The 24,661-nt window shown below is 38.2% G+C and overlaps 3 protein-coding genes across 13 annotated transcripts in view; 2 read left to right on the forward strand and 1 right to left on the reverse strand.

Annotated features, from left to right (window-relative positions):
- The window catches only part of CEP57L1 (centrosomal protein 57 like 1), a 72,141-nt gene extending 63,404 nt beyond the window's left edge, over nucleotides 1-8,737 (reverse strand). For 2 of the 11 annotated variants that reach the window (XM_059176920.1, XM_059176911.1), the window contains exon 1: nucleotides 8,621-8,708. In XM_059176920.1, the coding sequence (XP_059032903.1) occupies nucleotides 8,621-8,653 (33 nt within the window). In that variant the 5' untranslated portion in view covers nucleotides 8,654-8,708. Of the gene's footprint in view, nucleotides 1-8,620 lie in introns of all 11 variants that reach the window. The other 9 variants (XM_059176919.1, XM_059176913.1, XM_059176912.1 and 6 more) reach the window with 8 other exon arrangements.
- Nucleotides 4,047-5,660, forward strand: LOC131833528 (eukaryotic translation initiation factor 4E-like). The gene is given in 2 exon segments (XM_059176925.1): nucleotides 4,047-4,570; nucleotides 4,573-5,660. Coding segments are annotated over 2 exon segments (648 nt in total). The 5' UTR covers nucleotides 4,047-4,053; the 3' UTR covers nucleotides 4,704-5,660.
- Nucleotides 8,738-9,706: 969 nt separating the features above from the next.
- Nucleotides 9,707-24,661, forward strand: part of SESN1 (sestrin 1) — a 120,575-nt gene continuing 105,620 nt past the window's right edge. The window contains exons 1-2 of the mRNA XM_059176927.1: nucleotides 9,707-9,932; nucleotides 10,079-10,420. Coding sequence (XP_059032910.1) covers nucleotides 10,142-10,420 — 279 coding nt within the window. The 5' untranslated portion in view covers nucleotides 9,707-9,932; nucleotides 10,079-10,141. The remainder of the gene's footprint in view (nucleotides 9,933-10,078; nucleotides 10,421-24,661) is intronic.

Consider the following 24,661-nt stretch of genomic DNA (forward strand, 5'->3'; position numbering starts at 1 on the left):
ATCAGGACCTTAAGATCATGACCTGAGCTGAAGGCAGAGGCTTAGCCCACTGAGCCACCCAGGCGCCCCTAGACTTTATGCTTCTTAAGGGCAAATCTGAACAGGAGTTTTTTTAAGTATGCTGCTATATACTTATTGCCAATCAGAGTTGCCTGTAGTAGGTTTTCAATAAATGCTGAATAAATGAATGCAAATGTCTGGCTTCCATCCTTCCATCCCTCTGTGAGTGCATTGAAAAAGGTCACTGATGAATTTCTGGTATCAAAACTGCACTGTCTTCTTTGGTAAATAAAACCCAGATCTTCTGAGGTTGACAATGAAAGAAAAATCTCCACATGCAGAAGGGTAACTTATTGAGTTCTTACTGTTCTCAGTATTCGAGTTCCCCTTGGAGATCTTATTAGCACTGTCCCTCCCCACTGGCTTTCACTGGGAGAGTGCTGCTCCTTCTATGGTGCTCTTTCCTAGTTAGATCTATGATCATATGACTTTCTGTATTTTGATATAGTAAATAAAAAGTTATAAAATTTAAATACGACTTTACTAAAGCTAGAGAATAATAAAAAAGAGCACAGATAATAAAAGGAAACCAGGTAGCAAATCTTCAAATTTTCTCTCTGGGGCTTTGAGGCCTCATTCTATCCTAGTTACTTATCTATTTTCAACTGATTCGCATTATTTTAGCACCCACCACTTAAGAATCCATGCCTATCATATCCCCTCCTTAAAGACTAAATCTAGGAAAGCCCAGAGAGATCCAGAGTTACCATGCCCACTTAAATTCTTTTAACTGAGTTTTAGTTTCCTGAGCTGGAACATACATTTGGTACAAGCCAAACTAGAGAAATGCCAGCCCTTTAGGAGAGACCCTCCTATCCTCAGGGAGCAGCATGGTTTTACCCTACAGGCCATCCCAAGTCAATCTATCTTTATCTCAACACAGCATAGTAATTCAATATTAATATGGTAATATATGCCAGATGGATATATTATACTGTAACGGGGCTACTAGTTGTCAACCCACCTAGAAACTTCATCTTTCTAGACTTGTCGGTAGTACTATACATACTGACGAATCATTCCTTCTGAAATTTTCAAATCTCTTAGTTACCCATCTCCTGGTTTCCTGATTATTTTCTTCTTTTCTAGTTAGTTTCAGACTACCCTGGCTGAGTTCTTATTCTGAATTCTCTCCATAGCCAAGTATATTCACTTGCATGGTTATAGTATAATGCTAACATAGTTAAGTTTTGGGTCAATTCTGTGATTTTTGTAGCTATGTAAGCATAAAATAATTTATATGCAAAGTGTAAACAGAGTGCCTGAAACACAGTAAGCACTTAGATATGGTAGCTTAAAAGCAAAATAAAACAAAATATTCCAAAAGACTTAGAGTTTCCAAATGTGTATCTCTAGCTCAGATGTTGTTGCTGAGCTTAATTAAGACCAATGTACCTCCATATGAGATGTGGAGCCCAGGAAAACTTGGGAATAATATTACTCTCTGAAGTCTCAACTATAAATCAGTATATAATGGACCAAAGCAGATATATGCGAAGTTAGCTTATAGAGTCAGAGACTAGGCTACAATGCATATGTTTTAACAGGGATGCCTGAGTGGCTCAGTCCATTGAGCGTCTGCCTTCAGCTCAGGTCATGATTCCAGGGTCCTGGAACTGAGTCCTGCATTGCCTGCTTCTCCCTCTGCCTGCCACTCCCCCTGCTTGTGTTTGCTCCGCTCTCTCTGACAAATAAAATCTTAAAAAGAAAATGTTATAACATATTTAACAATGTTTCTATTAAAAAGAAGAGTCTGGAATGGAAAAAGAGAAAAAGCAACTCAGAAGAAAAAAATGGAGGTAATTAAAGCTCTATGATGGAGGTTCTCTTAGCTAAGTGCTATTAAGTGACCATAATACATATCTAACGTCTTTTGTTCTGATTCCAAGTTCTAAGCAATCTGATGATTTTTCATGTAATTTTCTTACAGAGAAAACTCCTTGGTCAGAGAATCTATATGCTATCTACTTGGCAAATATATCAAAGTATACTAATAAACTGGCATCCTGATAAATCCGTCAGTCACAAACACATACACAATCTCCTCATCTTACAAACTCTCATAAACTTAGCAAGATTGTTTCTAAACTCACAAGATTTAGGAGTACTGTTTTTTTAATGGTAAATTCATCAATGAATTTCATAATAAAGGCCTCTTAGGGACCAGCCAGTCAACTTTTTCCTTGATTAAAGCACTCTTCATTTAAGGCAACAACTCCTTGGGGCACCTGGGTGGCTCAGTCTGTTAAGCCTCTGTGTCTCAGGCTCCCTGCTCCTGGACAGGGAGTCTGCCCCTCCCCCAGGACCTGTGCACACACGTACTTTCTCTCTCAAATACATAAACAAAATCTTTTTTTTAAAAAAGAGGCAAATTTTCTAAAGTGTTTTCACTATAATAAAGTACCTGCTACCAATTGTCTTGTTTTTGTTAACTATATGTAAATATACAATACCTTTGAAAGTTCTGGGACATTTTATTTTTCTTCTATTTACCCATCATATATGTACTAAGTTTATACTAGATGCCAAGCACTGTACTCAGAGCTGCAGAGGATGAGCAAAAATCAGCACAGCTGCTGCTCTTCTGTGCTTAAGCTTTAGAAGCAAACACACACTGGGGCACGTGGGTGGCTCAGTCTGTCAAGCATCCGATTCTTGATTTTGGTGCAGGTCATGATCTCATCAGGGTCATGAGATCAAGCCCCATGCTGGGCTCCACACTGGGTGTGGAGTCCGCTTGGGATTCATTCTCTCTCTCTCTCCCCTCTACCCACCTTTGCCCACCCCCACCCCCGCACACTCTCTCTCTCTCAAGTAATAAATAAATTTTTAAAAAGAAGCAGGCACACTTTCATAAAAATATCACAGACTATTATAAAACTACATTTGTAGCTCATTAGCAAGTAGAGACATGGTAAAATAAGAGTATATTTTTATAGGGACATTTAATCAGATCAGGGAAACTAAGAAAGTGGTATTTGAGCTAAGATCTATAGGAAGGAGAGTCAAAGACAGGCTAAAAAAGTCTGGACAAAGAAAACAGTACAAAGGTACTACATCTGTACTCACTGTCTCCAGTTCTTCTCCCATTCTCTCTTAAATAAAATGACCATCTGACTTTTATACCCTTAACCAAAACTGCTCTCAAGATCCTCAATGACCTCCATATTACTAAATACAGCAGTCAGTTATCAATTCTTACCTCACTTGGTCCAGAGCGGCACTTCATGTACTGAGAACTCCTTCCTCTTTAACCACTTTCACTTGGTTTTTAGGATACCACACTCTGTGGGTTTTCCTCTACGTTCACCGGCTGCTCCTGCATAGTCCCCTTTGCGGATGACCCCAGATCAACCAAACTCTAAGGAGTGCCTCTTTTTATGATACCAACTACTTTCAGGCTTTAACTGCTAATAAAGCACTACTATGAAATGCAATTATTCTATCTACAGCCAGGTCTTTCAGCTCATCTCTATACTCACTTACCCAACTTGCCAATTCCACACTTCTACTTGAATATCTTAAGAGACATCTCAAACTTTACATGGCCAAACAAAACTCTTGATTTCCACCTCCTTACCTCCATACACAAATCTGGAGACTTTGCCACAACATTAAATTCCTTACTTCCTGTTGTTCAGTCTAAAAACTTTGGAGTCATCTTTGGCTTCTATACTCTCATACCTCATATCCAACCTATCAGTAATATTTGTTGTCTAAACTATCCTAATAGATCCAGACTGTGGGCCTCTTCCCACTGCCTCCACTGTTAGCAGCCTGGTCCAAGCTACCACTATCATCTCTAACCTGGAGTATTACTTTAGCTTCCTTACTAGTGTCTCTGCTTCTACACTTGCTTCCCCCTGGTCTATGCTCAACACAATTTCAAAGAAGTAATCATTTTTAAAAGTGCATAATGCAACTGATCTGCTGGAAGCCCTCCAATGGCTTCCTCCTTCAATAAAAAGGTCAAAGTCCTGAGATCCATCTAAGATGGCGACTGTGGAACCGGAAACCACCCCTACTCCTAATCCCCCGCCTACAGAAGAAGAGAAAACAGAATCTAATCAGGAGGTTGCTAACCCAGAACACTATATTAAACATCCTTTACAGAACAGATGGGCACTCTGGTTTTTTAAAAATGATAAAAGCAAAACTTGGCAAGCAAACCTTCGGCTGATCTCTAAGTTTGATACTGTTGAAGACTTTTGGGCTCTGTACAACCACATCCAGTTGTCTAGTAATTTAATGCCTGGCTGTGACTACTCACTTTTTAAGGATGGTATTGAGCCTATGTGGGAAGATGAGAAAAACAAACGAGGAGGACGATGGCTAATTACATTGAACAAGCAGCAGAGACGAAGTGACCTGGATCGCTTTTGGCTAGAGACACTGCTGTGCCTTATTGGAGAATCTTTTGATGACTACAGTGATGATGTATGTGGAGCTGTTGTTAATGTTAGAGCTAAAGGTGATAAGATAGCAATATGGACTACTGAATGTGAAAACAGGCTGTTACACATATAGGGAGGGTATACAAGGAAAGGTTAGGACTTCCTCCAAAGATAGTGATTGGTTATCAGTCCCATGCAGACACAGCTACTAAGAGCGGCTCCACCACTAAAAATAGGTTTGTTGTTTAAGAAGACACCTTCTGAGTATTCTCATAGGAGACTGCGTCAAGCAATCGAGATTTGGGAGCTGAACCAAAGCCTCTTCAAAAGCAGAGTGGACTGCATTTAAATTTGATTTCCATCTAAATGTTGCTAAGATATAAGAGAAGTCTCATTCGCCTTTGTCTTGTACTTCTGTGTTCATATATATATATTTTTTTAAATTTTGGCTAGAGTGTCCACTATCCCAATCAAAGAATTACAGTACACATCATCCCCAGAATCCATAAGTGTGTTCCTGGCCCACTCTGTAATAGCTTAGTAGAATTACCATTACAAACACATTTTACCTATCCACAATATTCAAAAAAGAACTTGCATTTCTATACCTTACAGGAAAAAAAAATTGTTTATGTTCCATTGTATGCAGGAGCATATTTTGCTGGTTTGAAAGAGTATGATGCATACAGTTTTCTAGCAATTTTCTTTGTTTCTTTTTACAGCATTGTCTTTGCTGTACTCTTGCTGATGGCTGCTAGATTTTAATTTATTTGCTTCCCTACTTGATAACATTAGTGATTCTGATTTCAGTTTTTCATTTGTTTTGCTTTTGTTTTTTTTCCTCATGTAACATTGGTGAAGGCTCCAGGAATATGACACAAAGGTGGAATAAACATTAATTTTGTGCATTCTTTGGTAATTTTTTTGTAACTACAAAGCTTTGCTACAAATTTATGCATTTCATTCAAATCAGTGATCTATGTTTGTGTGATTTCCTAAACATAATTGTGGATTATAAAAAATGTAACATCATAATTACATTCCTAATTAGAATTAGTATGTCTGTTTTTGTATCTTTATGCTGTATTTTAACACTTTGTATTACTTAGGTTATTTTGCTTTGGTTAAAAAATGGCTCAAGTAGAAAAGCGGTCCCATTCATATTAAGACAGTGTACAAAACTGTAAATAAAATGTGTACAGTGAATTGTCTTTAAAAAAAAAAAAGGTCAAAGTCCTTTCAATCACCTATGTGACGACCTTCCTCTGTCCTCATGTTATTCTCCTCCCTTGCACTCATTGTGCCTCTTAGGCCACATTGCTATTTTTTTGCTCCTGCCCACGGGCCTTCATACGAGCTATTCTCTTCACAAGAATGTTCCTCCTCCAAGTATCTGCACAGTTTATTCCTCCTCCTACTTCAGATCCCTTCAAATGTCCCCTTCTCTGACCACCATATTTAAGAGTGAACCTTGCCCCCCCAATCTGGCACTTCCTAGTCCCCTTCCTGGTTGGCTCTTTTTTTCTCTCCACCACATCTGCCTTCATTTACCACATATATTACATACTTATTGTTGATCTGCCCTTAATAGATGCAAGCTCTTATGAGAGTAGAGACTTTTGAACAGTTGACCTTTGAACACTGTGGGGGTTAGGAATGCCAACTTCCCACCAGGAAGTAAAAAATCCCACAACTTGTAATCCAAGTAACTTTTGATGCCTCCGCTAAACCTAACTACTAAAAGCCTACTGGGTAGAAGCCTTATGGGTAATATACATGATTGATTAACACATATTCTGTATTTGTACTATATACTGTATACTTAAAATAAGGTAAGCTACAGAAAATGCTATTACGAATGCCATAAGAAAAACAGATTTACACTACTGTACTGTATTTATAAAAAAAAAAAAAAGAACATGTAAGTGGACCTCTGCTGTTCAAACCCATGATGTTCAAGTGTCAATGTATATTGTGCTCAATGATGTGTGATTTTACATAGCAGATACTTAAAAGATGTTTGTTGAGTGTATAAATGGATGAAGGGAATATGAGAACCAGTGACCGAAGAAAGATCTGTATGGCTGAAGCAGAGATAGATGTAGAGGAGTAGGTATAATATTAGGGGAGGCTGGAGAGGTGGAAAGGGACAGAATGATATTATGCTTTACAAAGAAGTTTTGCCTAAGAATAGTGAGATAGCAATGAATGATTTTAAGTGAAAAGTCTAGTCAAATTTGCATTTCAAAAAGATCATTGTGACTCCAGTGTGGAGAAAGGCCAGAGTGAATTATCCCTATTGCATCGATCTAGGCAACACACTCTGGCAGTTTGGAAAAGACTGTGCTTGTGCAGACGATGGGAAAAGGATGGATTTGGAGGCTATCTGGGAGATGAGATTGAAAGGACTTGGTAATAATTGGCTATAGAGGCATGAAGGACAGGAAGAAATCAATAATGTGTAGTTTTCAAATTTTCACAAGTAGATGGTAGGATCATTAACTGAAATAGGAAACACTGAAAAAGAATCAGACTCATTAAAGATAACCATCCATTTGGTTTTAGGCATGTTGAACTTGAGAGGCTTCTGAGGTATCAAACAAGAAATATCAAGGAAATGGGTATATGAAAACTGGAAAGGTAAAGGAGGATAGAGCTATACATTTAAAAGTCATAGGTGGTAGTGAAATCATGGATTTGGAAGGGATCATATGCAACTATGTGATAAGGGGACCGAGATTTGAGAAACTACCCTACTCTTTGTGCATTGGCCAAAGGAGGATGAGCCCAAAAAAAGACAAAAAAAAAAAAAAAAAAAAAGAATGTCGTTTTTATTTTTTGAAATCATATTCATAAGAAGTTCTCATTTTAAAAAAAAATCTGATTTAAATCAGTAGCAGAATGTAAACCAGTAGCATAGAATGTAGACCATACCCAAGGCCTTCCGAATTACACCAATTCATCAAAACTTATCTGTTCAAGGACAGGTCACTTTCAGATACTATCTGGAAAATTCACAGTACTTGTCTCCTCACAGCTACAGAATACATCAGTAGATAAAAAGTCATCCCTCCCCAAATATGGGTGATTTGGCTTATTTTGGTTTCCTGAAAGTTTCATACCTCTCTCCCTTCTAGGCTTCACCCTATGCTGTCCCTTTAGCCGTCACCCTATGCTGTCGCTTTAGCCCTCTTTTCCCAGGATGAAGATTTCCCTGGTGATCTTTCTAGTCATGCCAGATAGCCAGATATCATATTGTACTAAAACTGCATTTAACCATTAGGTTATGTAACTAGATAGGGACTGTCTTTGCCACTGTTGTGTACTCAGTATCTCACAGGGCTAAATTTTCATCTTTTTCATTTTTTAATTTATTTTTTAAAAGTTTTTATTTAAGTAATTTCTATATCCAGCGTGGGGCTGGAACTCACCCCCCCCCCCCCGGGGGATCAAAAGTTGCCTGCTCTTTGCACTGAGCCACCCAAGCGCCCCAGGGCTCAATTTTTAGAAAAAAATCTCTTCCGCAATGTGAAGAATTAAAATCGAATTTGGTTCTCGGTGCATTGACTACCTTGACTTTTCTCAAGAGGAATGACTTTTCAAAACCAAACAGTAGTTTTTAAACAAATGAATCTTCTAAGTGTACTAAGTTTTGGAAATTTTTATAGGTCTTTTTTCATGCAGTATCCCTGCAAACATTCATTATCTAGGAATACTGGGGCTTCTTTCCCCCTTACTCTCATACAAAATGGATTTGAAAACTCGCTTTCAAAGCCTTGCCTGGGATTTCATTCTACTGAGCGCATACAACACAAAACACCCCTATGAAATGGCAAACAAAAGTGCAATGCACAGGGATACCTAATCCCTCGCGAGCGAGTCCACCTCAAAGGGCTAAGCGGAAGCCGCAGCAAGACGCACCGGTTTCTACAGCATCCCTCTTGCCCGGCCTTTAGCTGCTCTCTAAGCCCCTTGGGGTCCCGATCATTCCTCGCGCCTTCATATGCCCTCGGCCTTGGGCACCCGGACTACTTCTTCCCAGGCAGATTACTGGACACTACCCCTGGACTAAGGAGGACAGCTCTAGATAGCCTGGTCTCCAAAATACCTGAGGAAATGGGAGAAGGAAAAAATCCTGTCAAAGAAAAATTGGCAGCCAAACCTACAGTGCTCACCAAATCGACGCTCTCAACCTCCATCCGCGCTAACCGTTGGCTCGAAGGCCGCTACAGGCGACGTCGCAGTGGCTCCTGGGGACTGTAGTTTCTATCGCCAACAGAACGCGTCTGTACATCAAAACTACATTTCCCAGAAGTCAATGCGAGGACGCCCTGCCTTCTTAAATCTCGGATTTGGCGTAATAATGAGACTGTCACTATTTTCAGACTAATTTTAAATTTCGATTCAATTTATTCCAGATGTGGGTTTACGCCCTCTTTCTTTGACGTGCTTGTCTTGTCTGTAATGGTTCCAGTGTACATCAACTCCTTACTTTTCTCTCCCCTTCTCCAACCGGGAGAATCCCAACGTCAGAGGACGAAAAACGCCACCGACGCAAAAATGCCCCTTAGGCGCATGCTCCCTGCTCTCGTCACGCATGCGCAACACCCGGCAGCAGTTGGCGGCCGCTCGCGGACTAGGGGTCTGGAGGTAGCCGGCTGGAGGGCGGGGCTTTTTCCAATGGCTTTGCCTCCGCGGGTCGCGTCTGCTTGGGCGGGGAAGAGGGCGCTGGGGCAGGGGCGGCTCCTGGATTATGCCGGGCGGAGAAAGGGGAGGGGCTGGGGGGGTGAGGACCCCATCTCCCCTCCCTGCTCCCGCCCTCTGGGCCGAGCCCCACCGTTGGGGCTGGGCGAAGGGGCGGGCTCTGCGCCTCTCGCCTGGCTTCTCCGCCAGCTCCGCGGCCCGGCCCGGCTTTTGGGGATTGCGGCCCAGCCCTGGGCCCGTCAGGTTTAGTGGGCGGTGGGCGAGGACGCAGGTATAGGAAAAGAAAAGGCGTCTGCTCGGGGATCCGGAATCTTGGGGCCGGAGACACTTTCCTCCAACGCTGCAGCCGGGACAGCGGCTGCCAGAGGCGGCCGCCCCCAACGAGCGACTGGGTCTCCGGCCGCGGCAGCCAGTGAGCAAGGATTTGGCGAGATTTCCCCACCAGCTCCCGGCGGCCGCTGAGGGGTAGGGAGGAGCTGCAGGGGGCGGGGACTGGTGCCGGAGGAGGGGCGGGGTGGGAATGTTCCTGAGAACCCGGTGGCTGCCCAGACAAAAAACCCCGAATGGCTGGAGCGCCTTCAACTGTTACCAGCCTTTTTGGGCAGAGCACGGATTTGACAGCTCCACAACGTGAGGATATCCGCTGACCCCGCGAGACGGAGGAGAGCACTTCCCCGGGACTGCCTGTGCAGCAGAGCCAGCGCTGTCGGGTTTCAACTTTCCAACTTTTTTTTTAGTCTCTGACAAGAAGACTGCCCCTTCATGTAGGAGAGGGTGAGTTCTGTCTCGCAGATTGGTTGAAAGCAATTAATATAAAAGACACTTCTGGTTCCAGATGTCTCCCAGACATTTGTGTTTTCATGACGATTCGATTTCTCTGATTTTATTCTTACATTTTTTCTCGTTTTAAAAATACAAAGTGCTTTTGGGGACATGCTGAAAGGTAACTGAAGACGGCAAAGAAAAAAAAACCTCCAGTTGTCATGGCTGAAGGGGAGAATGAAGTGAGATGGGATGGACTGTGCAGTAGAGATTCAACTACTAGAGAGACAGCACTGGAAAACATTAAGCAAACCATTTTGAGAAAAACCGAGTATCTTCGTTCGGTGAAAGAGACACCTCTTCGTCCATCAGACGGGCTTTCAAATGCTGTTTCTTTGGATGGGTTGAATAAACTTCTTGCTCATCTGCTGATGCTTTCTAAGAGATGTCCCTTTAAAGATGTAAGAGAGAAAACGGAATTTATTTTGAAAAGCGTCCAGGTAAGAAAACCTTGTAATTACAACCGTCCATCTCCATCTAGTACAGTGCAGTTTTACCTGCAGTTATTCACGTTGTATTTGCTGCTAGGTGGTTTTGCGAACCCATTACAAATTCATTCTACAGCTTAAATTTAGAGTGGCTTGGAAGACGTTGAATCTGGAGCTGAAACTGTGCAAGTGGAACTAAAATAAAAGCAGTTTTCAAATATAAGTAAACAAGAATTGTCCTTCTAGAGAGTTTTAGCAGAAACTGTATTCCTCCCAGAAAAATATGAGAAAGTTACAGTTAATTGCAAGTAAAGACTTGCTTTTCCTTATATTCATTTTTACATATTGTTAGCAAGTATAGCCAGTATACTTTTCACATTGTTACTAACAATATTCTGTGTGGAAAGTTTCTTCATTTAAAAGTCTCTCAAATGATAAAGGATATTAAATGTTTCTTCACTTGTTCAGGATAATTGGTGAACTATTTTCTCATGTTCTTTGAAGCAGAACAAAAAATCAGGGTCTGTTCTCCAAAAACCTTTTTTTTTTTTTTTTTTAAAAAAAAGGAATTACATAAAATAATAAAAGCCTCTGTTACAAAGAAGCTAACATCTTCAAATTAAAAAGTTGAATCCAGGTTGAGTGAATGGTAGAAACATTCATGGTAAATTATTCAATTAGTTTTCTCTGTGTTTGCCTCAATTGTTTGATTTTTCTTTTTCACATACGTACCTACTTAAGTTTCAGTGTAACAGATGAAAAATATTAGTTTTCCTCCTGTTTTGTATGTGATCAATTTCTCCTGTTTTATTGGAAGATTTATTAGAAGGGTTTTGTTTGGGCTTGTTTGTTTAGAGAAAGGTTGATTTTAGATCCTAAGAATGGTCAGTAACACTATGCTGGTCAGTCTAAATTACTCAATCCATGTGTTGTTCAAATTCATTTATGAGAAGTTCTTAAAACTTATAGTTTACTTGGATACACACACACGGATATGTAAGCTAAGATTAATAGTTTTTCTATTTTGGTTAGTTTAAAGCAACAGAAAAATAATCAGGTCCATAAAATGAAGACTCTTTTCAAGATCTTGGGATATTTCTTCTCACAAACAGTTTGGGAACAGTTGTTACAATTCATTTATCCAGAGTTATCAGAGAGGAATTTTCTAGATACCTGAAGTTTACCCTTTAAAGCCTTGAAAGTTATTTCTCTCTTTCTTAGACTGTAGTGTCTAGAACAACCATTTTTTTCCACAATGGGATCATCATTATGCACATCAAGTACTATTGTTTAGCTGAGGGTGGAGTAAATGGGACTACATGGTCCATATTTTTGGAATTTTTGTGTTGAGTTTTTAATAGTTTTTCTGTTTCTCCTCTTACTGTCAGTATACTTCACTTTGTTCTCTTCCTGAATCTTTAATTTTGTGCTTATTTATATTCAAATGGGAAAGCAGATAACCAATTTAGTTAAGAATTGTATTGAAAACAGAAGTAATTAGGCTCTGGGGAGTGCAGGGTCAAAGGACTGTGATATATTGGTAAGTAAATGGGTACTAGAGTCAGACCTGGGCTCAAATTTCTCCTCCTTTATTAACATACCTCGTAACCTTGGACAAGTTAAGTTACTTGATCTCTCTGAGTTTGGATTCCGACATCTATGAAATGGGAATAATAGCATAGAGTTGTTGTGAGAATTAAAGACATAAAGTGCCCCAGTATAAAATGAATGCTTCTCCCCTTTTTCGTAAGTGAAAGACCTGGACTTTGTGATATATATTTTAGGATTCATTCATCCTGGAAAAAAATTAAAGAGTCTCCTCCACTCTGAAGGTTTTCCATAGATTTATATTCTTGCATCTCTGCATCTACTGCACTTAATTCTTGCTACTGCTGTAACAGGCACTCTACCTATATTGTGCTGTCGTCACCTGTTTATGTCTGTCCCCTCAGGAGGGCCGTTAAGATCTCAAGAGTATTGTCTGGGACCTGGAAGCTATTAAATATCCAGTGGATGAACAAATTTATATTTGGCTTCTTTTTATTACTTATCAGCCTGAATAAAGTAACCAGATTAGGCATTCATGCATGCCTTCATACAGCAAATGTTTATTGAATGCCATTCTAAGAACTAAGAACCAGTGGTGAACAGTTTTGATATTTTACTGGAGAGACAGACCATAAAGAAATAAACAAATAATGTAATTTCAGATAGTAAGGGACGACTTCGAGAAGAGATGACACTTAAGCAGAGATTTGACAGATGAATAGATAGAATCCAGGCAAGAATGAAATTTGTGAGGGGGACATTCCACACATAGGGAGCTGTTGTGTGAAGACTGACCTCATGGCAAGAGAGAGCAGATGAGTTCTAGGAACGGAAAGTAACACAATGTGTTTGGAGCATGTTTTTGAAGGGAGAATGAAAACGTAAGCACATTCTCTGCCCGATCTGGCTCCAATACTTTTTTAGCTCTGCAGTGTTGAATAAGTTGCATAATTTGTCCTTGACTCAGTTTCCTCATCTGCAAAATTAAGATGATGCTCACAAAGAGAATAAAATGAAACAATACTTCCAAAACACAGCACAGTGCCATAGCACATAAGAAATGCTCAGTAATATTAGGAATTCTTACTATCTTTAGGCAGGAGTTGGTTAACAGAGGATCTTATAGGGCAAGTGGTAGACTTTATCCTAGTAAACGTTGGAATCCACTGAGTCGTTTTGAGCAAGATGGGAACATGATCCACGGTGTATTCCAAGGATTACTTTTGGAGCAATACAGAGAATACATTTCGGGGGTCAGGAGTGGATGTGCAACATCAATTAGGTGGTTATTCCACTAGTCCAAAGCAAAAATTATGATGAAGTAGGATACAGTGGGAACAAGTGGCAAGCAGTGAATAGGTCCGGGAGATTGCTGAGAATTAGAAGCTACAGGATATAGTATTGAAATGGATACAGGAGATGGGGAATATAACAAAATCAAGGATGCTCTCCAGTTTCTGGCTTGAACTACTTGGTGAATAGTTCAGCCATTTCCTGAGACAGAAGAGTTGTAAAGGATCAGTTTAGGAGGGGTGGTGAGTTCTGTTTTAGACCTGTTGAGATTAAGTTGCCTATGATACATCTGATTAGAAAAAGTTCCTGAAGGGATTTCTGCCTCTGCCACTATGGTTGTAGTTCTGCCATTGTTGATCTGTCACTTCTCCAGACTTAACCCATCCTCCAAGTTGATGTATCATAACTTCAGAGTCATTTATCTGAAATGAAATCTGATCATGTTACTCTCCTGTCTAAAATCCTTGAGGATAGAATTTAAACTTAATGAGATGTTACATAAGGTCCCCTGTCATCTGGCTTCTATATACTGCTGCAGCCTCACATGAGAAACCAAATAATAAAATACAGTGTCCATAATGCTTTCTGTTATTCATTGGTAAAGCAGAAGGAGCTGAACTGAATTTGCAATTCCTGTAGCTGTTCCTGCTCTTAATTGCTATAAATTAGCTCAGACGACCATAGTCTGGAAGAGAGTTGGTGGGGTAGGGGTAGGATGGATTCAACTAAAAATGGCTAAACCTGTAAAAAATTGGCGTCTTGGGAGAGAACATTCTCTCTATTCCTGTTCTCAATTTATTGGTTTCCCATCAACATACTGAAATCTGTAGAACACATTTTTGAGAACTGTTCTGTGAGAGGTGCTGGACTGGGAGATCAGTAAGACTTGTTCCCTGCTTGGGTGAGGAGGGTCTTCTAACCCCATAATACCTTTTTAATGTTTGGTTTTCTAAACTAAGGAACAGGTGTATTAACACTGGCCGGATACATTAGTATAGTCTACTGGTGAACTGTAGTCTTTATGATGCACATAATAAAGGGAGGAATGTACGTGTGTAAATATTCATCAAAAGATGAGTGTTCAAAACAGCCAAGTAGTTTTCTAAGAATGGTCATTTGATCATTTTCATTTCTGTACTATGAGAAAGGAAAAGTATTAAATTTTCTTGTAAACATGCCAGCAAGTAACACTATCTGAAAATTTAGAATAAGTAACAAAGTATATATCTTTGTTAAGTGGGGTGGAGGAGGCTTTCATTTAGTGAAGCAATTGTTACCCCCAAGGAGAAATGAAACTTTAACTCTTGGGTAAAATGCACATTTCAGTTGTTAAGGGTTGCAGTTGGAGTATCCATTTGATATCAAATTTGGGTAATATATAGTTTGTAGGTTTAACAATAAGAAATGTATTACTTAGTATAATAAATCTTGAGGTTGGGTAATTTTAAGCGTCATTGATTGATTCATTATCAAACTCCATTACCTGTTTGACTTCTGTCTTTCTGCTTTCCTTCCCTCAGCATAGGAAGTGTTGTCTCTACTTGTGGCAAGGTTGCCCCAGCAGTTCCAAGCTCCATAGGCACTCATGACCAATCTGCAGTTAAGAGTTTCTTCACTTGTGTCTATCAGGCAAGAAAAGCTTTTCTTAGCCTCCAGCATACTTCCTGTCAGTTTTTATTAACTAGGGAGGGTCACATGCCCTTTTCTAAGCTAGTCATTGGCAAGGAAATTGGGCATTTCTGGTTTTGGTTTGGACTAATCTGCATTCATCCCCTAACAGCCGGGACACCCCCATCACTTGAACAAAAACATTTCTGTTGGTGAGGAAGAAGGGGGATGCAAGGTAGTCAAGTTTAGTCAGAGGCCTTATTAGAACTGATCTAATATCTCACTAGATAAAGTATTGCTTTGGTCTAGTTATAATTTATTTTACTTTTAATTAATTAATTAATTAATTAATTTGACAGAGATCACAAGTAGGCAGAGAGAGGAAGGGAAGCAGGCTCCCTGCAGAGCAGAGAGCCCAATGAAGGACTCCATCCCAGGACCCCCGGATCATGACCTGAGCTGAAGGCAGAGGCTTGAACCCACTGAGCCACCCAGGCACCCCTGGCCTAGTTATAATTTAGATTCTATTAGATTAGAAGCATAGTGATATAAAATATAACATGAGATTAGGAACATTCTAGAAGCAGATTTGGGCTTTTAAACTGATTGTTTTGTTTTGATTTCTTTTTTACTGTTAGGTCTAGTCAAAGCCAAAAGTTTAAGGTAGTGCATCTCAAATAATTCACTGCTACTTTCAGCCACAGCAATATGAGTCTTCTTTCAGTTTTATGCTAAGTTTCTCTTTTCCATATTTACTATTTTCTGGCCTTTCTTATTTTATTAATATACTGAGAACTCGGTCCCTTTCCTTCAGAGAGCTTCCTGGCTTACTTCTCTATGCAGTACTTCCTCTCATTCCTACCTTTGACCACTTTCTTTAGCAGCTTTGATCTCAGTGGAGAATGCTATTTACCTGCAGGTTGTCTGTGTTTCTTTGAATGGAGAATGTGAAGAAACTAAAGGCAGCTATTAACTTTTTTTCTAAATGGTTTGCAGACAAAGAGCTTATCTTTTTTTTTTTTTTTTTTGCCCTTGGGCTTATAGGATGAATCCTATCTGTACTATCTATCCTCTGTGTCCTCTTTATAATATATAAATACATCCTGTCCTCTTCCTTTGTTCTGACTTTAGAGCAAAGACTGAAACTAACAAGGATACCTCCCTTTTTTTTTTTTTTAGTTTTTTTAAGTGTTTTTTTTTTTTTTTTAAGTTTTCAGATTTCAAATATTCCTGTTACAGTGCCCTAGATGGTCTCAAGCATGAAAAAAAAAAAAAAAAGAAGAAGAAGAAGAAAAGTAAAAGAAGCAAAAACCGGAGTGATTAATTTAAAAATGGGGTGTGTGTGTGTGTTTTTTAAAGCATTTAAATTATAAATGGGATCAGGTGTTTTGCAGAAAAATGGGATGTTAAACACTTGCTTATTAGATTTCAGTTTAAGGTCATGGGTTGCTCATTCCATCATGAAGGACCCTCTGAAACAATGGTTTAGCATAATTAGAATTATTTTCTCATCTTTAACACTTTAGTGCCCTAAAAGTGCTCTACAGATCATTCATGGAGTAGAAGAACGAGAAAATAGGTGTGGGGGTGCTGTTCTCTTTTTTGGAGTTATGTTCATTTTCCTTTTATTAACCTCTAGAAATTTGCAGAATACTTTTAACCATTTGAATAGAAAATAAATTAATAACTCAAGTAGCCAATTTAAGGATTTGCTGCAGCTGACCTGACCAGAAGGTAGACATGGAATCTTGCATATAATAAAGAGTTATCAGTCACCTAAAACTTTGATATAGAAGGGTCCTGTTTGGTATTATGTCTTAATCATAAAGGATTTTCATATTTGAGAAGGGGCAGTGTTTATGTGGAAGCAAATTAACATGGACTGGAGGAGCCATAGAAATGCGGAAATTTTTGGAACTTGTAGAAGGACAAGGGAGATGCTGGGGGAGGAGGGCAATACCTAAAATGCATAGTAGGATAGAAGTAAAACAAGCAAGGTTTGCCATCAGTTTTAATCTCTTCTTTGTCACAATTTCTCAAATCAGTCTATTTTTGTCATACCATATGGTAAAATACTTGCTTTTTTTAATGGAAGTCAATGGAAAATAGGTCTTACTTTGACACAACTTTTCTAGACTACATTTATTACATTGAGACCTTTATGACCTTGATAAAATTCCTAGTACTTTATGCAGGCACAGTGTACTCAGGGGCATCTGAGAGTACCTCAGAATATTGATGATGGCATTGTGTGGGGACATTAGGCAGACTGGAAATTGAAATATGAAAAACTCAGCTAACTAGGCGTACTATGGAAACATCCCATGCTTTGCTTTTTTTCCTTTTGGAAAAAGGAAACATTATCAGCACATTAAACTAGTGCTGATAAAGATACATTTTTCATAATGTTTGTGTATTTTATTTTTTTAAAAAGATTTTTATTTATTTATTTGATAGAGAGAGATCACAAGTAGGCAGAGAAGCAGGCAGAGAGAGAGTGGGAAGCAGGCTCCCCACTGAGCAGAGAGCCCCATGCAGGACTCCATCCCAGGACCATGAGATCATGACTGGAGCCAAAGGCAGAGGCCCAACGCACTGAGACACTCAAGCTTCTTGTTTGTGTATTTTTTTTTTTTAAGATTTTATTTATTTATTTGACAGAGATCAAAAGTAGGCAAAGAGGCCGGCAGAAAGAGAGGAGGAAGCAGGCTACCTGCTGAGCAGTGAGCCGATGTGGGGCTCTATCCAAGGACCCTGAGATCATGACCTGAGCTGAAGGCAGAGGCTTTAACCCACTGAGCCAACCAGGTGCCCCTAAAAATCTTTTAAAAGATGTTTGTTTTTTGGGACACCTGGGTGGCTCAGTGTTAGGTTAAGCATCTGCCTTCAGCTTTCAGAAATCAGAAATCAACTTTCATATATACATATTCATTAAATAAGAATATTCATTTAATAGTATAAATAGTATTCATTTAGTGTTTTAACTTTAAAATTGTTTAAGTTGATGAGCTAATATACTTTCTAAAACTTAGCTTGGATAATGTGTCAATTCTATGTGTAATATTCAGTAGAGTCTAGTTAGAATCTTAGCTTACCCCACTAAAAGTAAGCATTTACTGTTTTGAATCTTAAGCGTTTGACAAGCAGTGCACACTCATCTTAAAATTTTACATGATTTCATTTTCTAGCAAGTTGGCAGGTGTTAGCTGTCTATAATTATAACTGAGTATTTTTTCAAATGCTATTCATAGCCTAAACACAGCAAGATATTCTTCCAATCATGTGATAAAGGCCAAGCCTTGCAGAATAGTGGTAGAGTGATATTTTCAATGGTACTGAAGGACATATTTAAGAGAAGCCTTTCAAAAGTAAAAAGTGATTTAAAAGATAGAGAGACAGGTTTTCTTACAAAACAAGGTCTCTCAAAGTTGTGTAGTGATTACACCTCACCAATTACGGTATGTCTGTTGTTTTATCTAACAAGTAATGTGTGCATTGGCAAACTTAAATTATAAAATATAACCTGTATTGATTCAGTTTTGTTGATGACAGAAGTTCTGAGTAGGAGAAATAATTGAATTTTTTTTTTGAGACAGTGTAGATTTTTACCATTGAACCTAGTGAATTATTTCTTCTCGTTTCATTTATTAGGTATCTGTTGTGTACTTTTTATATGCCAAACACTGTGCTTATCTATCTTTTGACGTGGCAGAGGGACAGACTGTTTTCACTTAGTTTTAATAATGATTCTGATTGAAAAACATTTCTTAATGTATTTTGTTTTCTAACTACTCGGGGTGTACAGACTCACATTGCCTAGAGATATTACTTCAGAGTAATTTAAACATCTTACTGGGAAAAAAATAAAGATCCTATTGGATTTTCTTTACCAGCCATTTGCTCATGAGTAAATTAACCTCAGTAGTCCATTTCCTCATCTGTGAATTTACATAATTGTCTACCTTGTGATTTGATTATAAAAGAGATCATATTGGAAAAGCATTTTGTAACTTTCAGTATTCTGCAACCCAAAATTTATTTATGAATAAACTTTTTGAGACTACTTACCTGTAAAATGAGGGTAACAGTAATACCAAACTCAGGGTAGAACATGCAAAGCATGTAGAAATACATAGTACTCAATAAATACTAGTGATGATGTTGGTGATGATAAACTTGATCTTAGGTGGTTTAATGAGTCAAGCTCCAAACTGGCATTACTTCAGGATTTTTTTGTACATCTTATACTCTGTATCCACATATATTAACACTCCTAGTTGTCTTCTGTACATTGAATTTTCATATATAAGCTGATTAGTGCTGATGTCCAGCATTAGCAGAGGGTGCTTTAAACCAGCCACTGCCCCCAGGTAGGTGTTGGCTCCCCCAGAGGTTTGCTGTAGCGGTGATGGCAAATTTGTGGCATCCATCCCCTCCTGGGAGTTTAACACCATTCTGCGATGTCAGGATGGCACCAGCCGGAAGGAGTTGCATGTGTCATCCAGGTGGCCATGTGGAGGTCCATGGCCAAGGCCTTTGCTTCAGTATTTGGATAGGATTAGAGTATAATTGTCAAGATCATGGGCTTTGGAGTTAGTCAGACCTGGCTTTAGTTCTTATTCTGCCAAACTCTGTGACCTTGGGCAAATTACATAACCTCCTTAAACCTCAGTTCCCTCATAGAGCTGAAAGGATTAAATGAGGTAACATGTGCAACCCCTACTGGAATCCAGTAAGCGCTCAGTGAATGTTAACTATTAATATTCTGTTCCGCCCCCACGGTGTGATAGAAAAAAGATGGGAAATTGAGCCACCAGCATGATACGCTTTGTAGGGTACCCCAGGTTCCTGAGCAGCTGGGGAAAATTTTCACCCATTTCCCAGGTTCCCTGGCCTAGAGGATAGCACCCTAGAGTTAAAAAAAAACACCTCTTGGAAGCAAATTAAGGATTTTATATATACTGTTTTAGCTTTCTGGGAACTCGATTCCTCCCTTGATATCATGTTAGTCTATTATTCCACTTGTGAGCATTTGACTTACAAATACATCTCCAGGGACACATAATGTAGGAAAAGCAAATCATGGCTTGGATGTCAGTGTTGTCAGGAAGCAACTGAATCTTCAGGCAAGTTACCTGCTACAGAGAGTGTTAGCCTTGAAGGTCTACTGAGGAGATTGGAGCCGCACTATCAGTGTTCCTGCTCAGCTCCTCACAGTGGGATCCTGACATACTCAACTGAAAGTCCCCAAAACAGTCCTTTCATTCTTGCCAGGTAAGTGACCCAGCTTAGACAGTTTGATATGATTAAAACAAAGTAACTAATCAAAGATTCTTGGCGGAAAAGATACCTCAAGAAAGGTAACAGGGCTTGAAGAGATTTTGTCCCATGTTAGATTTCTTGAATTTGCTTGGTTGTGTGTGGCGTTTGTTCTCCTACGCTGCCATGCCTGTCCCCCTTTAAAATCTGTTGTGGCATTGGAACCAAGTTACCTTAAGTCATCTGCAGCAATCTTTTAATCTTTCTAGTTTGGCAGAATGTAAACTTTTCAATGTAGAAAGATTAGGCATTCTTTATGGGAAGCCTAGTTCTTAGCCCTCTAGATACAAATGTTCATACATAAATACTTATTTTTTTTCATTCAGTTTTCACAACAAAATTTTAAGAGTAGGTATTTTGTCCCTATTTTATCATGAGGAAAAATCAGGGCCCAAATAGGTTAAATAACTTGTCCAAGGTATCGTAGCTAGTAAGAGAGCCAGGTTTCATACCCAGCCATTGAGACTCCTCAGAGACCACCCTTTTCATCACTATACTGCTCTTTCTGAATAAAAATTTAATATAAAGCTCCCAGCAGTGAAAATATTTATTACTTTTTGTTCCAAATTAATTTTCCTTCAGGATGAAATGTATAACTTCGGTGTTTCTAGAAGAAACACTGAATAAATTGCATATCCAAATTCTTATTTAAACCCTGACCCATCTTGAAAATTGTATTTGGAACCTGATTAATTTCACATTTCATTGTACATAATTTTTATTATGTCATCGTTATAAATTTCAGCTGATTACAGGGAGACTCTGGACTGTGATCTTGGGGTATGAAAGGTTTACTTTTACATTAAGAGATTACCAAGTAAGATGATTTCTTTAGTGAACTGTCTAAAAGAAAATTTGGTATATTTCCATGAGTAATAAGACTCAAGGTTAGCTTTGAATGTTAAAAGAGCATTCTCCTAGCTAGTTCATTGTTGCCATGACAGTGCTGGCAGTGTGAGTGTTGTAGTAACTCCTTGCAATGATCTTATTTTAGACCCTAACGTTTGCAGTGTTGAACATCCCCTTCCCTGCCCCATAAGTAACTCTAGTGGAAAAGTACTGGTTTTTTAACTGGCTTCTGGCTTTGTAGCTGAAAGACTGCACTATTGTGGGCTTAAAAAAAAATAGTGTAGGAGTGTTGAGTATTTTTCCTGTGGATTGTGAATGTTTGAAATTTCCCAAAATATGGTATTGCATTACATGTCATAACAGCAAGTTGTTTACAGCTAAAAAGAAAGGGGCCTCAATTGTCTTTTTAGAAATCAAGCCCAGATTGTATCATTAATTTGAGCTCATATAGAAATCATTTTTCTGTTTGTATGTCTCCCATGCATACTTTAAAGTTCTTGGGTTCTTTTATTCCATTATTGTGGAAAATTGTTACTAGAACCATAATAAAGGATTGTTTAAATAGTGTAGAAAAGTACTTTTTCCTTATCCTTTCCACAGTTCAACATTTATCTGATCAAAATGGAACATCTTAATCTTGATTGTTTAAATAGTGAAATAAATTATATGATTTTAAGAAATTACTCCATTTGAACTGTGTACTTAACAATTGTTGAGATGTTTTTAACTTTGATGCCTATACGTTGCAAGTTAAATTAAAAAATTTTTTTTAAATTTTGGTTTATTTGGAGTATTTTTTTTAAAAGATTTTATTTATTTTAGAGAGAGAGAGAGAGAGAGAGCATGCACAAGACAAGCAGGGAGAGCTACAGGCAGAGGGAGAGGGAGAAGCAGGGTACTTGCTGAGCAGGAAGCCAGATGTGGGGCTCAATCCTAGGACCCTGGGATCGTGACTTGAGCAGAAGGCAGACACTTAACCAACTGAGCCACAGTTATAATTGAGCCAGTTGTAAATTTCATCATAACTGTACTGCTAAGCACAAAATATTTTCAAATTCATAATAGTGCCTGCCATTTTGCATAATTTTGTATACCACTTGTTAGGTCAGAGTTTTGATACCTATGGCATGTGCCTTAAAAAATTTAGTATAGCATGATGAATCAAAATGATTTTGACAATGAATCTTGTCAAAGAAGATGGAAAATCTAAATACTGTATTTCCTTTATTAGTAACAGCTACTAACAAATAATTCCATTTGCTTTTTCTTAAATGCTCCATTAAAAGTTTAGTTCATCTTCTTTACACACTGAAGATTTAAGCAAACCTTGCACAGTTGGGCCTGTACTGAGTATTGGAGAATGGATATAAGGCAAACCCTTTTTTCCCTTCAGTTTAACATATAAAAGTAATTTTCTAAAGAAAAGTTTGACCCCAAACTAGACTTGTGTTTGGCTTTTGCAACACACAGTGAGTATTTTAATCATGATTTTATTTTTTTATTATTTCCTTTTGCACATTAGATTATTATCTCTTTAGTGGTAATTATTAAGATTAAGGGGTGTCTAATTCCAATCTATACTAGTTTTTAATGGCTGCTTCTTTGAATTTGGGAGTTGATGTGTTATAAAATGTGAAGAGTCAAACCTTGAAATAAATATTTTGTTATTTTAGTACTACATGTTTATATCAAATGCTTTTCATTGGTTGGAATGAAACTAAATTATAGTTGGTTGCTTTTCCTTTGTTAAAATACTTAATGACAGGGTTACTGTTTTTTCTCCTGAACCCCACAGCACCTCTAGCTGGCCTCCCTCTCCACCTATGGCTGAAATGAGTCTATTTTTTAAAGTAAGAATTCATTTTGAATTTTTCTTTGTGTTTGACACTGTTCTGGCACTGTGGGAGATATAAAAAGCAGTAGAAGACACCCACTGCCCTTGAGAATTTTGTGATGATGTAGAGAAAAAAAAATTAAGAGCAAATCAAGACTGACTAAAAATTTTAAGTTTTATGATAGCATGCTGACAAAAGTGCAGTTGTTGCTAAAGGAATCTGTACATAATGGCTCCACATCTAGGAAATCACTTGAAAATTTTATGTATGATGATAATCACTGCAATGCTGTTTAGAAAGTAAATGTGTTACCTATATGTATTTTTATGTAAGTGGGTGATAATTTGAGTATCCAATAATTAAATAATAAATTATAATACATATTTATAAAGGGCTGTATACAGTTACTGAAAATTCTTTTAAAGCACATTTATTAGAAAAGACTATTTAAGTGAAAAATAAATTTTTAAAATAGTGCCAAATATATATTTTTGGTAGAAAGGGGAGATATGTATGTACTACACGCAGTAGAAGCACCAAATGCATTACGTGCACCAAAGTATTAACTATTGTTCTCTTTTAGAGCAGGATTATTGGAAATTTTAGTTTTCCTTTTATAATAATTATTAATAATTGGTTGATTTTATTGAGTGCTTATTAATGTGCCAATAAGCATTTTATATACAATATGTGCAAAATTTCAGGTGGATTATAGGTTTTGAGGAGGACATCTTCCCTAAACAAATATACAAATATACAAATACAAATGCACCCACTCGTTGTAAGATTAGAATAGGTTTCTGATTTATTTAGCCAAGGAAACAAGAACTTCTCAAAATCTAAAATCATTCTCAAAATCATTAAGAAGAAGCACTTTCAGTCTTCCTGGATACTGCTTTCCTTGGCCCCCAGGCCTAATGGGTACAACTGCTAAAGACATTCTCTGGGTCACACAAGATTTACAAAATTCAATTTTTGCTATACTGTTGCCTTTTTATATTTGGGGTTTATATCCACATTCTGGAAGAATTGATACAAACTGCACTTTATTTAAAGGGCCATCTCCCTTCATTACCTAATTTTATACCTACAATGCTCTGAGGTGAACCTTATATAACTCAAGTGGTGAAAACTGGGAAGGTAGGAGGCATGTCTGACTCCTAAGTATCTATATTCTTAAACATTCATCTGTTTTCATATAACTTTTTTTTTGCAATGAGCATATATTTTATATTGAGAAATGATTTAAGGACAGAAAAATTATATGATACATAGAGTGTTACATTAACCCAGAGTGAGGAAAGACCAGGATGGGTTAGGATAACAAAGACAGCTTAATGGAGCATATAAATTTTACTGTAATAATTAACTTTTCTCCTCAACTCATCTGTTTACACAAGTATACAATCCTATCTCCAGCATGCCCAAACCAAACCTCTGATGACTGGCTAGAAATAATTAATGCTCTGTTGTACTTTCCTGCAGACTAAGTTTTGGCCTCATTTTTTGCTTCCTTTTGTGGCCCCCTTTTATTTTCTTTTTGCCATCTGTCAGTGCCTGTAGGAACATGTAACTATGACTTTTGTCAAAGCTCCTTTTCACTACATTGTTTGGCGTTATAATAGTTCCAACTCTGCAGTTTCCACATGGTAATACCATCAGAATTTAAAGAGTGAAATGTCCAAAAGAAGTTTTTAAAAATTACATTAATTATTTTAAAAAACTAACTGAAGGGAAGTAGAATTGGGATCTTGAATCTTGTCTGAGGAAATAACCTGATGGCATAAACCAGGGCTGACAG

This window comes from Mustela lutreola, chromosome 6 (genome assembly GCF_030435805.1).
Source record: "Mustela lutreola isolate mMusLut2 chromosome 6, mMusLut2.pri, whole genome shotgun sequence".
NCBI lineage: Eukaryota > Metazoa > Chordata > Mammalia > Carnivora > Mustelidae > Mustela > Mustela lutreola.